Here is a 15789-nt window from a genome sequence, read left to right as displayed (position 1 = left end):
TCTGTCTGAATCTTTGAGTGAACAGGCCTATGTTCTCTTAGGTCAAGCCTAGGAGTGGAATGTCTGTCTAGATTGTATGTTGGATATATGTTTAACAGTTTGGGGAATTGACAAACTATGTTTTTCCAAAGTGGTTGTATACAAGTTCCATTTCCTCTACACCCTTGCCAACTCTTATTATGGTCAGTCTTCTTCATTTTAGCCATTGAAGCTGTATAGTGGTATACAGCCATAATAGCTGTATAGCAGTAGCTCATGTACATTTTTTTTAATGTGTATTTATTTTCAGAGAGAGAGGGAACATGAGTGGGGCAGGGGCAGAGAGAGAATCCCAAGGAGGCTCTGCACTGTCCCCATGGAGCCTGATGCAGGGCTCATCTCAGGAACCATGAGATCTTCACATGAGCTGAAATCAAGAGTCGGACACTTAACCAACTGAGCCACCCAGGCACCCCTCTTGTGTACTTTTAATTTTCATTTCCGTAATGACTGATAATGTTAAGCTTTTCTATGTGCATATTTGCTCTCTCTGTATCTTCTTGGGTGAAGTGTCTAAGTCTTCCATGCAATAAAAAATGGACTTATTTGTTCATTTACTATGTTTTGATAATTTTTTAATGTATCTTGGCTATAAGTCCTTTCTTAGGTATGTATTTTACAAATTTTTTTTAGCCTGTGGCTTGTCTTTTCATTCTCTTAATAGTGTCTTCCAAAGGGCAGTCAATTTTAATGTGCAGTTTGTCAGTTTTTCTTTGTATGAACTGTACTTTTGGTGATGTGCCAAGAAATCTTTGCTTAATCCAGTCACCAAGGTTTTCTTTACTATTTTCTTCTCCAAGTTTTATAGTTTTAGGTTTTACACTTAGATTTGTGATTTGTTGAGTTAATTTTTATGTAAGGTATGAGATATGGATCCAAGTTCACTTTTGAATATGAATACCCAGTCACTCCTATACCATTGGTAGAAAAAGCTCTTTTTTCCCCTGAATTATCTATTGAGATGATCATACAGTTTTTCTATTTTAGTTTGCTAGTGTGGCAAATTGCATTGATTTGTTTTAATGTTGCATTTGTGCAGTAAACCCAACTTGGTCATGATGTATTATCCTTTTATTTATCTTAATGAATTTGAACTTTGTTGATTCTATTTACAATAGTTGCATCCATATTCATAAGTAATAAAATCTATTGCTTTCTTGTAATGTCTCTAATTTTGGTACTGGGGGGGTGACATCAGGAATGAGTAAGAAAGTCCTCCCTCTTACATTTCCTGGGAGAATTGGCATAGAATTGGTTTTATTACTTCTTTGGTAGAATTCACCAGTGAAGTCATCTGGGCCTGGGGTTTTCTTATTGGCAAGATTTTTAACTATAAATTCAACTTCTTCAATAGATGTGTTACCTATTTCTTTTAGAGTGAGGCTTGGTAGTTTGTGTCTTTCAAGATATTTATTCTTTCATCTAAATTACTGAATTTGGGCATAAAATTGTTTATGCTATTCCCTTATTTTCTTTTAAATACCATTAGAGCTTCCAGTGGTTTTACATTTATCTCTATCATTCTGTCATTCCTGGCACTGGTAATTTGTGTTTTCTCTGTCTAGATTTATCATTTTTATTGATTATTTCAAAGAACTGCTTTTGGATTTATTTTTCCTATTGTTTTTCTTATCTTTTTGTGATTTATGCTGTGATCTTTATATTTTTTCCGTTCTTTTGCTTATTTGGGGTTTACTCTTTTTTTATGTTGTTTATTTATTTTTGAGAGAAAGAGACAGCGTGAGCAGGGGAGGGTCAGAGAGAGAGGGGGATACAGAATCCAAAAACAGGCTCCAGGCTCTGAGCTAGCTGTTGGCATAGCCTGACACAGGGCTCGAACCCATGAACCATGAGATCATGGCCTGAACCGAAGTTGGACGCTTAACCAACTGAGCCACCTAGGCGCCCCAAATTTACTCTTTTTTTCCCCTAGCTTTCTAAGATGGAAAGTGAAGTCATTGGTTTAAGTCCTTTCTTTTTATATAGGTGTTGAATGATAAAAATTTACCGCTAAATACTGCTTTACTAATAATATCCCTTAAATTTTGATATGTTGTATTTTTATTTTGTTTAAAGTACTTTCTAGTTTCTCTGTCTTTGGGGTTTACCAGGTATCTTTCTGTTACTGGTTTTTAATTAATTTTTTTATTGTAACCAGATAATAGCTGGTATAAGTGGAACCTTTTATATTTACTAAGATTTGTTTGATGGCCTAAAATATGGTTTGTCTTGATAAATGTACCATGTGTGCTGGGGGAAAAAATGTGTTTTCTGCCTTTGGCTGGACTCTCACTTAGGTGAAGGACATATCAACTGGATAAAATTGGTTGATAGCTTTATTCACATTTTCTGTATCCTAACTGATTTTTTTGGTCTGCTATTCTATCAGTTATTAAAACAGAGAGGTATTTAAATCTCCTGCCATACTTGTGGATTTGTCTGTTTCTCATAATCGTTCAGTTTTTGCTTCATGTAATTTGAAGCTCCTGTTATTATTAGATTTATCAACATGTAGGATTGTTGTCTTGTTGATTAATTTTCTTTTTTATCAGTGTGAAACAAATTCTTTATCCCCGCATTTTTCTTGCCTTTGTCTGTATCTTAAATTTTTGTCTGTGTCTTTGATTTTTTTTTCTTGAGCATTGGAAGAGGAATTGCCGGGTTACAGGATTTAAACCTTTTAAGGATTTTTAATATCTTGCCAGATTGCCCTCCAGAAAGACTGTGCAGATTGGTACTTGTCTAAGTGTTCTTTAAGTGTTTTTACAGAGTTCAGAGATCTAGTCTTTTAAAACTTAAGATAACAGATAAATGTTGACTGAACTCAGCATTCTATCGACCACACGAGAAAATATCCTATGATTCGTGTAATCTACTTGGTAGAAAGTTAAAATTACATGTGTAGTTTTCAAGTTGTCATGTATTTTATTTTATATCTTTTTTTGTTTCATACACATAAGCCAGAAATGGACATCATGTTTCTATAATAGAGAGACGTAAGAGGAGAGGTTATGATATTTGTTTAAAATTTTTAACATATTTTTGTAGCATCTTCAATTAATGTTCTAGAGATGATTTTCAAAATTATATACTTATATTTGGTTGGATTGAATGTCTTTAATATGTGGAAGGGAGTTTTATGCAAAAAACCAGATATTTGTAAAGGTACTTGGGAAGATTAAATATGAAATATTACGTGCTTAGATCTGATAGGGATTTGTGGCAGCTTAAGCTTTGGTACTACCTGGTGCAGATAGTGGTTTATAAGGTAATCCATTTGATTTATGTATCTTTTTGATATGTAAAAATGTTTCCTAGGGAAATTTTACACGTTAAATGAGACATGCATATCCTATTTATAACCTTTTATAAAGAATGAACACAAAGAGCAGTGGTCTGTTTTGTAATTCTGAGCTGTTCTTTTCATACAGGAGCCTTCCAGAGCCTCTGATGACCTATGAGTTACATGGAGATTTCATTGTTCCAGCCAGTAAGTATTATGTAGAGGTGCAGAGACACCTGGATGGTTGATAGTGTGTTTAAACTAAAATTTCCATATGAAAAATCTAATTTCATGTTCTTGCCATCTGTGTTAAAAATAGAAATCACTTCAGAAGATGTTTGGATCCCCCCTCTTTTAAAGGGTGAAAAAGAAGGACAAGTAATATGTTCATTCATTCATTCATTCATTTATATTTATTTATTACATACTGTGTGCTAGTCACTGGTAGATATTGGATACAGGGAGCCGTGAAAGGATTTCTGCTCTCAGGAGTCAATTCTTCAGCAAGTATTTGGGCACACACACCTCCCACGATCCCATAAAACATATAGGAATGATATGAACAAAACGTTATGGGAACATAGAAGTATTTAACTTGCAGAAGGTTGGGGAAGATTAGCAGATTTGGAGAGATTAGCAGGTTGGAAATGGCTTCACATAGAAGGATATTAAATGGAAATTACAGGCAGAAGGAGTATTGTGAGATAATGCCAGAAGCCCACACAGTATCTGATAGAGTGAATTATGTGTGATAAAATGTTAAATAAGAAAGGCCTATAGTCAGGAGAATTTTAATTTATGATTAATTTTTTTGTGAGTCATACTCATTTAAAGCTGTCTTGTTTTCTCTCTAATATTCATACACTTTAGTTTTTGTGTTTGACACGTGGTATTTAATCATCAAAGCCTTCTGAAGTACATTGATGTTAGGTATTTAACAGTTAAGGAGATGAAGGTTGAGACTTGTTAAGTAACTTGCCAGATTATAGGGATCTTGATTTAAAATTCAAAACCCCAGCTCCACTGGCTAAGACCTGCAGTACTGGTTTTCACAGGTGCACTGATGGTAGCTGTAACTGTATTTTCATTTCCTTTTTCTCTTGGATGTATTCCATAGTTTAATTTGTTGAAAAATTTAGAGGTATCCCTCTGGGTGCTATGGTACTGTTGCCTGAACATCGCCTTAAATATTATCTTCTTGTGAGGTCGTTGGTTCAGCCAGTGTAAAGGTTCCTAGCGCGTTACAGAGGGAAGCAATGTGTAGGCCCAGCTAGACTGTTACATATAAAATAAACCTTTGGAAAAGGGAAAAATGTGGTAATGTGGTTCTATTCACTTTTATTTTCATGCGGAAGAGGTGTTTTTTTTTTTTTTAAGAAAATTTGTATGATCAAGGAAGGGGGGAAAATTTCTTGGCAAAAACTCAAGCAAATGCTTAGTTGTTTTGATTTCTTCCCTGTAGCATTTTTGGCAAACTGGGGAAAGAGAAATTAAAGTCTAGTTGGAGGACAATTGTTTCATGTTGTTTGCCTTAGAGACTGGAAAAAGCAGAAGAGTGCCAGTTTTAATCTAGACTCCTTTGAGAGTTGGAGAAAGATAAAGTGATTATGGAATAAGGTTTTAAATTACCACAAGTTAGTGTCATTATGATTATCACACCTTGTAATTGAAGCCAGTGTGTTTGAAATTCTAATGTCAATGTTGTTTGTCAGATGAAGTCTTCCTAAGAGGTGGGGACTTAGGAGTGGTAGTGAAGTCTATGGTGGTAGGAAATGAGTTTAAGGAGTTTGAGGCTGTGCTTGAACAATGTGGTTGAAGAGATTGCATATTCATGCAAACGGTATTGTCACCTACTAAGACCTGTACCTTGTGTTTTGCCTCCCACCTTTCTGGGGATGCTGTAAGAGAGTTCACATTGATTTGAATAGCAGGCCTGTTCCAAAGAAATACTGTAGCTACTGTAATTATTGGCATGTATTTTCACCCAAGTGGAGTTGCAGTTGGAATGGGACCTGTAGTTACCTTACTTAATAGGAAAAAGTACATGTGTTCAGTGGGTGTGTCCAACATTCCCAGTGTGGACTTTTAATTTTTTATTTGAATCTCTGTGAATGCCCCTGTCTCTACGCACAGTGCCTTTCTTAGGAAGGAGTGTGCCAGCAAATTCTCTGATCTTTCTCAAAGTATTGCGTGAAACCGTTAACAGAAGTCAGGTGGCCAGAATTGGTCTCCTCTTGAATATTGTTGGAAAACGGGGATTGCCATCAAGCTTTCGTTTTCCATTGACAACAGCAGAGATTACCTTGCTGTGCAAAAGTGTCTGTTAGCAGAGCTGATTGCTAAAATTATCAAGCATTGCCAGTCTTTGTTACCGCCTCTCACACCAGCGCAGAAACTAATTTTTGATTCCTTCCAGTCATGTGCGGTGGTTTCCATCTGTTCCGCGCTGTTGAGATGGTCTCTTCTGCCCTTTCTACTGAGAGTTCTGAAGGTTTCTCATCTGTCCCTTTATTTCCTCCCCTTTTCTGTAGACTTCTGTTGAGAACCCATGGGTTAATTTCTGGAGTGCATGATACAAATATGAATTTTATTTCATTTTTGTCACCACAAAAGACAAACATTTTTTGTTCTTCATCTTAAAAAATACTGGCTGTTCAGTGTTGAATGCCTTAGGAAATGAAAATTTTTTTTTAGAGAAAATTGAGAGTTAACTAATTCCTCTCAGCTGAGAGAATTAACTGACATTGTTGAAAGGAACTAGAGTTCATCCGTCTAGGAAAACCACTCCTTTGTTTCTCCTTTCCTTGCACACATAATACTTCACTTCTGACACTTTTGGTCACCAACTGTGTGGGTTTTTTTTCCCCCCATGCCAACCAAGTCTGTGATACCAGCTGAGCAACCTAAAATTCAATCTGGTTTAAGGGCTTAATCCCACAAGACTGCTCCATGGCAGATACCAGTCGCAACTCCCAGGTTGCCCACAGAACTTCTGACTGACTGACTAGAAATCAGTGCTTCACAACCTCCACCTTTGGTATGTTAATTTGTTAGAATGGCTCACAGAACTCAGGGAAACACAAACTTATATTTGCCAGCTTATTATGTAATGAAGGATGTGCTAGAGGATATGATGAAAAGCCAGGCGAAGAGATACATAAGATGAGATACAAAAATATCCTGAGTACAGAAGCTTCTGTCGCTGAGAAGCTGGGGTGCACCACCCTCTGGACCTGGACATGTGTTCTCCCATTCCAAAGCTCTCCAGGCTCTACTGTTTTTATGGAGGCATCATCATGTAGATATTATGGATTGTGAACTCCGCTCCCAGCCTCTCTCTCCTCTCTGGAGAATGGGAGGTGGGGCTGAAAATTCTGAGCTTTCTAGTACAGCTTGGTCTTTCTGGTGACCAGCACTATCTAGGAGCCCACTAAAAGTCATCTCATTAGAACAAAAGATGATCATATCACCCAGGAAATTCCAAGGGACCTAGGAGCTCAGCATCAGACATTCCTATCACTTACGAAACTATGGAGGTTGTAGGAGTTTTGTGTCAGGAACTAGCGTCAAAGACTAAATATTAGAAGAGTCTCTGAGCACTCCAAGCAGAGACTAATATATATACTTCTTATTACTTCACATCATCCACCTTGTGAGATAATGTAATGAGCTTTTAGTATAAAAGTTTACTTGGTCTGCACAGGAATGCAAAAGGTTGTGCCCCCCTGAGGAAGGCTGGAGTGTCTATCGGAATGTGTTACTCTGTGATGTTTCTTACCTCGGAGAAGGTTGCAGTCCATTTGTCTTAGCCTCCCAGGCTCAGAGTCCTTTCTATATCATATTGAGAAAAATTGGACACATTCTGGATTAGACTCTTGTTAAGCTTAGTTTGAGAATGCCCGATATGGCATCATACAAAAATATTTTCCTCCCTAACAAGCACACTTGTCTTGCAATGTTCTATATGTTTTCTTTCTGTAGTCAAATTACCTGGGAAGCACAGTCATAATCACAAACTTCTTAAGTCATTTCTGATGAAAAATAAAACTATTATAGGATCCAGCGCTCTGGTATTTGCCTAACTGGAATGTTCTATTCTTGTTGATAAACTTGCATGGGAAGCAAGAAAATCATGTGGTCTTGGCTGGGAACGACTTGAAACCTGCACATTAGAGGAACTGAATGCCTAATGACATTCAGCTATTTCAGCCTGATCTATTCATTTCTCAGTGGGTGGGGTCTCCCACAGAAGAACTGGAATACTTGGTGTCTGTTGAGTGAGGCACCTGGGGAAGTGTTTGCTACTGTTTTCCTGAAATTAGGTACTACTGACTTATGACATTTAAATATTGAAATAATGTAACATTTATCTGCCTGGGTAGCTTTGATAAGCTCCAGTAAGCTATGATCGTATCTTTTTCAGTCTCTGTTGTTGGCACAGCACCATAAGCACATAGACTTTAAGTGTTGTGGATGCTGATTTCTAGCTTCGCAATTATAAAAATGCTTTTGCTATTACAGTAAACTAATTTCCTGGCATGTGTTAGGAATTTGGTATTATGATTAATTCAGTATTCTAGATTTTTAAAATGCTAAGCTTTTCATTATATAGTTTATGTAAGTTAAAATATAATGAAATGTGTAGAAGCATAAGCAACTGAAGATAATTTATCTAATTATATAATTTATCATTTAGAAAGCTTTCTTGAGTTCCTTAAAGTTAGTATTATGTTGTAGCCTTGTGGAAATGCCTATTCAGTGCAGATTTCTGATTAATGTCAAAATGAAACAATGTTTTGAGAAAAAGGTAATTTTATTTTAAAAGCCTTACTTCCAAATATTCTTCTTTTTGAAAGAGGAAAACACACTTGAAAAAAATGTGTGTGTGATTTCAAATGAGATGGGTGTGGGAGGGGCACTCAAAGAAGGAAGTGGAAGGCTTTACCTCTGTTTTCAAAGCCTGTCCCACTGTTTTTAGAAATGAAGAACCTTTACCTGAGAGGGGAAGGAAATGATTTCTTTAGCTTGTGTTTCTGAATAATAAGTCCCAAAATAGTAAAATTAGATTTTCTTTTGGAAAAAGAGATTATCAGTGACATGATAGAAACAGCATGAGTTAGAAGTAGCTGTTTAGTGCACAGTTTTAGAAAATTTTCAGCTTTTGAATGTATAAAATTCCTACTGTTAGCAGTTATCCTTTTATTCCCTTGTTTTTTTTTTTTTACTATTTTTCAGAGTCCTGACTTTAACTCCCCCCCACTTTGATTTTTATTTATTTATTTATTTATTTATCTATCTATCATTTATTTATTTATTTATTTATTTATTTTTTAAGTTCACTTATTTTGAGAGAGAGGCAGAGAAAGAGGGAAAGAGAGAATCCCAAGCAGGCGCTGTGCTGTCAGTGCAGAGCCCTATGTGAGGCTTGAACCCATAAAACATGAAATCATGACCTGACTGGAAATCAAGAGTCAGATGCTTAATTGACCGAGCCACCCAGGTGTCCTAGGAAAATGTTATTTTTAAAGAATTTTTTTATTTTTCTCCAGCTTTGATTTGATAAGACATTGTCTTGGTTTTAACTGCAGATAAAAAAACTTTATTATATTTAATCACTTAATCAGTGGGGTTTTTTGAAGTGTAGTTAGCACACAATGTTATGTGAGTTTCAGTTATACAACATAGCGATTCAACAAGTCTCTTTATTCTAAATTCATCACAAATGGAGCCATCATCTGTCATCATACAGTGTTATCACAGTACTATTGACTGTTTCCTCTATGCTGTTCATCCCTGTGACTTATTCAGTCCATAACCAGAAGCCTTTACCACCCACTTCCTTCACCTGTTTTGCCCATCTTCCACCCCACCCCACCCTCTGGAAACCACCTGTTTGTTCTCTTTGTTTATGAGTCTGTTTCTGCATCTTTCATTGTCCATTTGTGTTTGTTTTTTAGATTACACATTTAAGTGAAATTATATGGTATTTAGTTTTCTCTGATTTGTTCACCCCTCTAGGTCCATCCATGTTGTTGCACATGGCATGATCTCATCCTTTTTCAAGGCTGAGTGATATTCCTCACCCAACTCTTTATATAGTCATACTTTTGTTTTCAGTGACAAACGTAGTCTGTATGTAAGAGTCTTTTTATTATGTAATATGATTTGATTCTTTATTTTCTACTTTATCAGATGCCTTTTCATTTCTTAGCCTTTTTCTTCCTTTATCTTTAGCAACAGCTGTGTCCTTTGTTGTGAAATCTCATTCCTCACTCCAAAACATTACTGTTGGAAGTGTAAACTGGAACAGGCTTACCTTTGCAGTCACTGGAAGCAACTCCTATGTTCACAGAATTTGATGGTGTGGTGCTCCTTTTAGTGACATGGAGAGATGTTCATGGTATTTTAAATGAAATAGGCTGTTCTCACATTTCATTACAAAAAAAAGAAGCAAAATTCTGAAAAGTTTAAACCTAAAATGTGTCAGCCTAAGTTAGGATGACATTTATTATGAGTAGCTTAATATAAATGAACTTTTTGCTGAAACATAGAAATATACATGAATAATAAGTATACAGCTTAATGATTTTTTTTACACAAATTAATGGTAGCCATGTTATCAGTCCTGGATTAAGAAGACATTTTCAGAGTTCCAGAAACTCTTCCTCACATTCACAAGGTCACTATGACATATGAGCACTCCCCTGACTTTTGAGACCACAGGTCCGTAGGTTAGGATTGCTGCACTTGTACTGTATGTAAATGGAATCATCCAGAAACCCCTCCTTTGCATTCAGCGTCTCTTGCTCATCTTGTGACATTTCATCCCTGTGGGCTGAATCAACAGTTCATTTACTCTCCTTGTGGTACCGGATTCCATTGCATGAATATACCACAATGCATTTCTCTATTCTGCAGTTGATGGACACTTGAGTGGTTTCACTTTGGGGATTAACAAGAGTATTACTGCCATGAGCATTCTAATGTGTGTCATTTAGTGAAAATTTATGTGCATTTCTCTTGGTTTTGAGCAGAAGTTTTGGGCTGTGGGTTGGAATGTGTGTGTTCAACTTCGGTGGGTGTAGTCAAAGAGTTCTGTAAAGTGATTGTGCCATTTCATTATTCCGATGTAGTTAAGAGTATGAGAGGTACGGTTACTTCATATCCTTGAAAGCTTTTAGTGCTGTATTCAGTTAAAGCTATTCTGGTGGGTGAGCAGTAGCTCATTGTGGTTTTAAGTTTTAGTTCCCTGATAAATAATGAGGTTTAGCACTTTTTCATATGTTTATTGGTTTATTGGCTAGCGTCTTTCATGAAGTTCTTGCTCCAGTCTTTTGCTTATTTTTCTTTGGGTTGTCTCCTTTTTTTTTTTTCTTTCTGATTGATAGTTCTCCATAATCTGAATCCATGTTCTTTTTCAACTACATGTATTTAAAATTATTAGTGATTTTTTTTTACTCAGTTCTTTTATCTACATTTTCTAAAATTTTAACAGAGCAAATATTTAGTTTTTACAATAAACAAAAAGTAAAACTGTTACCATTTTGAAGAAGCAAATTCTCTAAATCAAAGACAAAAACCATATTATCTCACTTAGATGAGGAGTCTTAGAAAAGACAAAAACAAGCAAGTTCATAAATACAGATTGGTGGTTTCTGGGGGCTGAGGAGTGGGCAAAATGGGTTAAAGGAGTTGAAAGGAACAAACTTCCAGTTATAAAATAAGTCACAGGGATGGAATGTACAACATGGTGACTATAGTTAATAATACTTTATTGCATATTTGAAAGTTATTAAAAGAGTAAATCTTAAAAGTTTTTTATAAAAAGATAACTGTTGGTAATGGATATTAACTGTATATTGTGATGATATCTAGCAATATATACAAATTTCAGATTGTGTTGTATACCTGAAACTAACATAATGTTGTATGTCAATTATATCTCAATAAAAAATAAATTCCTGCTTCTTGATCTGTTTTACCTTTCTTCCCCCTTCTCTTGGTTTTTGAACCAGTGGTCTGAAATTCTGCTTTCTCTGCCTCCTCTAGCCACCCATTCTTTAGCCTCCCTGTATTACTAAAGAGGGGCCCCAGACTAGCCAACTTAGTTATAGGTGTCTGGGCCCTCTTTCTGGTCTTTCTGTTCCCTAGTCCCTCAGTAACTATTGATACCATGGCTACCCAGGCCTTGCATGTTTCTTCCCACTTGACTTTCTAATGACAGTGAATCTTTTGGTCCTTCCTCTTCTTCCTCCCCCTGTGCTTTGCTTAGCCCCCGTTGGCATCTCCCCTGCACCCCTATGGAGATGGTTTCCTAGCAGGGCCCTCTTTAAGCTTTCTGCAGTGGCTGGGCGGCCTTGGCCATGTGCTGGAGGCTAGCCCCTCTGGAGAACACTGCTACTCATCTCTAATGCCTCCTACTATTCCCAGCTCCCTGTTAGATACCAGTCCCTTGAACATTCTTTCCTTCTTCACTCCCAACCATCATCTTCCCCCTCAAACTGGTGAGGTCTCCTCTGCTCCTGTCTTTCAGTGGGACTGACCATACCATCACATAACCCAGGCATGAAACATTGGTCATCTTTGCCTTCTTCCTTTGAGCTATAGCCAGTCTGTGGCTAGATCCTAGATCCTGTGGATTCTACTTTTTCCATAGTAGTTCTCACACAATAAGAGGAATGCAAACAACAATAAAGATGATGAGCTCCATCACTGAATCCTATAATGACCTTTCAAGATAGTGTAATGACCTTAGAGATTGTGTAATGACCTTTTGCGGCAGAGGAACTGAGGCCCAGAGAGATCAGGTATCTTGCTCAAGGCCACTTTTTGCCATTTGGAAGCAGCAGTTCTAAACCCTGCCTGCAGGTTGTGCTTCTTTGCTCCACTTCCTTCCTTGTAATTCTGCTACCTGCCCCCCTTCCTGCCTCATCACTTCTTGCCAAATAGCATTTCCCTCCTAATTTGCTCTTTTCCCCCATTCTAACCCATCTTCCAAAAAATATCAGGCATATTCTTCCCCAAATTTAACTCTGTTCATCTTTTTTCCCAGCCTTACTTAAAGATGGATTCTTCAAATTAGCTTTTACAAACCAAAGTTTGTTCTTGGACTTTTCATAAGGTTGAAGTGCTCTCTGTCAATAGGCTGTGTATTTTCTCATACTGTTTGCAGAATCTGGAATGGGCCTCTTATGCCTCAGTCCTGCTTTTCTTCAAATTCTTCAATGCTCAAGACCCAACGCAAATGTTCTCCTTTATGTGAAACCCTGCCTCAGCTGCTTCTGTTGACTCTCTAGGAACCTCCAAGTCTGCCACTGTCCTTTCTGCTGCAGTAACTGATCACTGAATTCTCATCAGTCACTTCTTTGACACCCCTGGAAACCCTAGTAGAATTCTCAATTATAAGCATTTTATTGATTTGTTTGATAATTTTCAGTTAAGAACACAATAAAGGGAATTTGGTCCCATTGCTAATAAAAGCTGTGGATAATCCATTCCAAAGTCTAAGAGATAAAGTGAATGTGTCAGTTCCCTAGGGCTGCTGAATGGCTTACAATGATCAATCAATCAGTAAGTAAATAAGCAAATAAAAGTCATTCATTCACAATTCTAGAGAATGGAAGTCCAACCAAGGTGTATGTTGGCAGAGCCAGCCTTTAAAGGCTCCAGGAAAGGCTGTTTCTTTGCCTCTTCCAGCATATGGTGGTTCCCAGCATCCCTGGCATTTCTTGGTTTGTTGACACATCACTCCATTCCTCTGCCTCCATTGTCACATGATATTCTCCCCTGTGTCTGTCTTCATATGGCCATCTTCCCTTTTTGTCTTTGTTTTCTTACAAGGGCACCAGACAGATTAAAGGACCACCCTACTCCAATATGATTTTATCTTTACTGATGTCTTCTGCAATGACCTTATTCCCAAATAAGATCATTATGCTATGCATGTCTTTTTTTCTGATGTTTTGACATCTGGGGCTTTACTGACCCTAGGAAGCCTACCACTCCTGGGGTTAACCAATTCCTTGAGATAGGAAACTGAGCATGTTTTCCATATGCCAACCAATCCAGACCCATTTTCCCTCCCAGACTCTGTCTTTTGGGCTCTTACACTCCAAGTCAGTATTCTCCTACCCTGATCAGGGCCAGGTACGAGACATCTGAGCACATCCCGTGTGCCTGAGAGCCTGCTGAAAGACTTCCATCTAACCAATCCTGCTTATTCTGCCTCGCCTGTTCCTTTACATGGAAATCACAATAAAGCCCCTTGACCACACTTTCCCCTTCTTCCCTCTGCCTCTCTCCTGACCCTGGCGCAGCCCTGTGTCATGTCCCATGCCTTCTGTTTCTAGGGATGTGTGAGTATAAACTTCTTCCTTCAAATCAATCATTTCCATGTCTGCATGTCTTACCATACCTGGTTAAAACAAACCCCAGTCATGTTCTGAGCCTCTGGATGTTAGAGTGTCAGTGTATCTTTTTGGGACACAAAAATGCAACTGATTTATTTGCTAATGTTTTATTTGCATTCCATTGTGGGGCCGTAGCCAGTGACTGAACTCCTTCAAGTGACAGGCAGACTGGAAGTGTAGTGTTAGAGGAGGAGGAGCGGGAGTAGCCCTCTGTTCTCAAGCCTCACCCCAGGGGAGAGGCACTAACTGCCCTGCATGGAAATGACCTCATAGGAGAGGCTCAGAAGACTAAGGATGAATAGGGCAAATGATAGCTTACCTCTCTCTCTCTCTCTTTTCTTGAAAGGTGGCAAAATAGATTTAAATTCTCTGTTTAAATATGTTGAGGGGCACCTTGGTGGCTCAGTGGGTTAAGTGTCCGACTTTGGCTCAGGTCATGTCTCATGGTCCGTGAGTTCAAGTCACGCATCGGGCTCTGTGCGGACAGCTCGGAGCCTGGAGCCTGCTTCAGATTCTGTGTCTCCTTCTCTCTCTGCCTTTCCCTCACTCTTGCTCTGTCTCTCTCTGCCTCTCAAAACTAAATAAATGTTAAAAAAAAAATTTAAAGATGTTGAACAGATGAGCCTTTATAATGGTTGATTTTTAGGGCTGTATTTGATTCTGAGTAATCTGGTTTTTTTTCTTTTCTTTCTTTTTTGTTTTTTTTAAAGAAAGTGGAAGCCCAGAATCTCGCGTCAATGCTATCCATTTCTTGGTTCACAAACTGCCAGAGAAAAATAAAGAAATGTTGGATATTTTGGTGAAACATTTAACAAAGTAAGCCTCTTTTGCTTCCTAACTTTTTCTGTTTGCCTCTGGGTGCCATGCCGGGTTCTTGGATTTGTAACGTTTGGAAGTGGGGCTGTCTACACAATATTGGGGGCCACGCCTGGAAAGGCAGGCTGGACGTTTGACTCACTGTGTGTGTCTTGGACAAGACCATTGAAATATGATGCTTTCGTGAAGTCGTATAATTATTTTCTTAACATCACTGCCAGCAACTTGGGGTTTGATTGGAAGTAAAAGAAGAGAATATTATACACATCCCTGTACACAGATTCTGGAAATGTGATTATAAGTCTGTCAGCGAATTTAGCCTGGATTCACACCTCCCTAACTCTAAGTTTGAACATGTCCTTGAAGTTTGTTTAATCCAGTAATAGGTAGTTATTTCCTAGGATGCATTCTATTCTTTATTCCCTCTTTAAAAAGCAAGCAAAATCTAATCATTCAGGGCAAAAATTAGTCCTTTCTTCAAATATAAATGATTCTAGGTCCCTATAATTATAGAATCTTAGAGGTAATAGGAAACTGAGGAATGCTATTTTAGAATTTATTTTATTTTCTTGTCTTATTTATTTTGTTTCTAGTTTATATAAAAAGAAACTGAAGGCCAGGGGACATTATGACTTGCCAAGTATCCTACTACTGGTATAGCCATTGGTTACTCAACACATACTTACTAAATGCCTTTTTTAGGTGCTAGTGGATACATAGATGAACGAAGATAGACAAATTCCCTTCTTTCATGAAGTCCCTTCTTTCTAGGAGGAAAAAGATCATCAACAGATTACAAATAAAAATACAAAATAATTTCAGATAAGTAGGTTAAAAAAAACAAAATAGAGTGAGGAGTTAGAGAATATATATAACCCTACGAAGAGGGTTATTATGGAAGGTATCTGGAGGATGAGACCTTTGAATTGAGGCCTGGATTAAGTGTCAGGACTGCTGAGAACAGTTGTCCAGGCTGCTCACTGCACAATGTATTGGGCCAAAGGAGTAAATGTGAGTGATTAAGTTCTGGGTACGTGTGAAGCCAGTGCTTACAAGAGTACCATACAGTCTGGTCATTACTGGAAACCAAGGGTATAAACTTCTGGGGAAAGAGGAAAAGAGGAAAGCTTCTTGTTAGATCCTGTTACTTCAGACATTGAGACATCGAGGACAGTGGAGTCTCTTGACTCCTTGTTTTTAAGGAAATACAGCGATATAGAATATTGCACATTCCTCAGTTAT

General features: G+C 37.7%; 1 protein-coding gene across 1 annotated transcript in view; it reads left to right on the top strand.

Moving 5' to 3' along the window:
- The window catches only part of ARHGAP10 (Rho GTPase activating protein 10), a 235057-nt gene that overhangs the window by 116207 nt on the left and 103061 nt on the right, over positions 1 to 15789 (top strand). Inside the window, exons 16-17 of the mRNA XM_029950836.1 lie at positions 3471 to 3529; positions 14442 to 14547. Coding sequence (XP_029806696.1) covers positions 3471 to 3529; positions 14442 to 14547 — 165 coding nt within the window. The remainder of the gene's footprint in view (positions 1 to 3470; positions 3530 to 14441; positions 14548 to 15789) is intronic.

Source organism: Suricata suricatta, chromosome 1 (genome assembly GCF_006229205.1).
Source record: "Suricata suricatta isolate VVHF042 chromosome 1, meerkat_22Aug2017_6uvM2_HiC, whole genome shotgun sequence".
NCBI lineage: Eukaryota > Metazoa > Chordata > Mammalia > Carnivora > Herpestidae > Suricata > Suricata suricatta.
The sequence above is the reverse complement of the archived record's forward strand: the minus strand, read 5'-3'. Positions and strand labels throughout refer to the sequence as shown.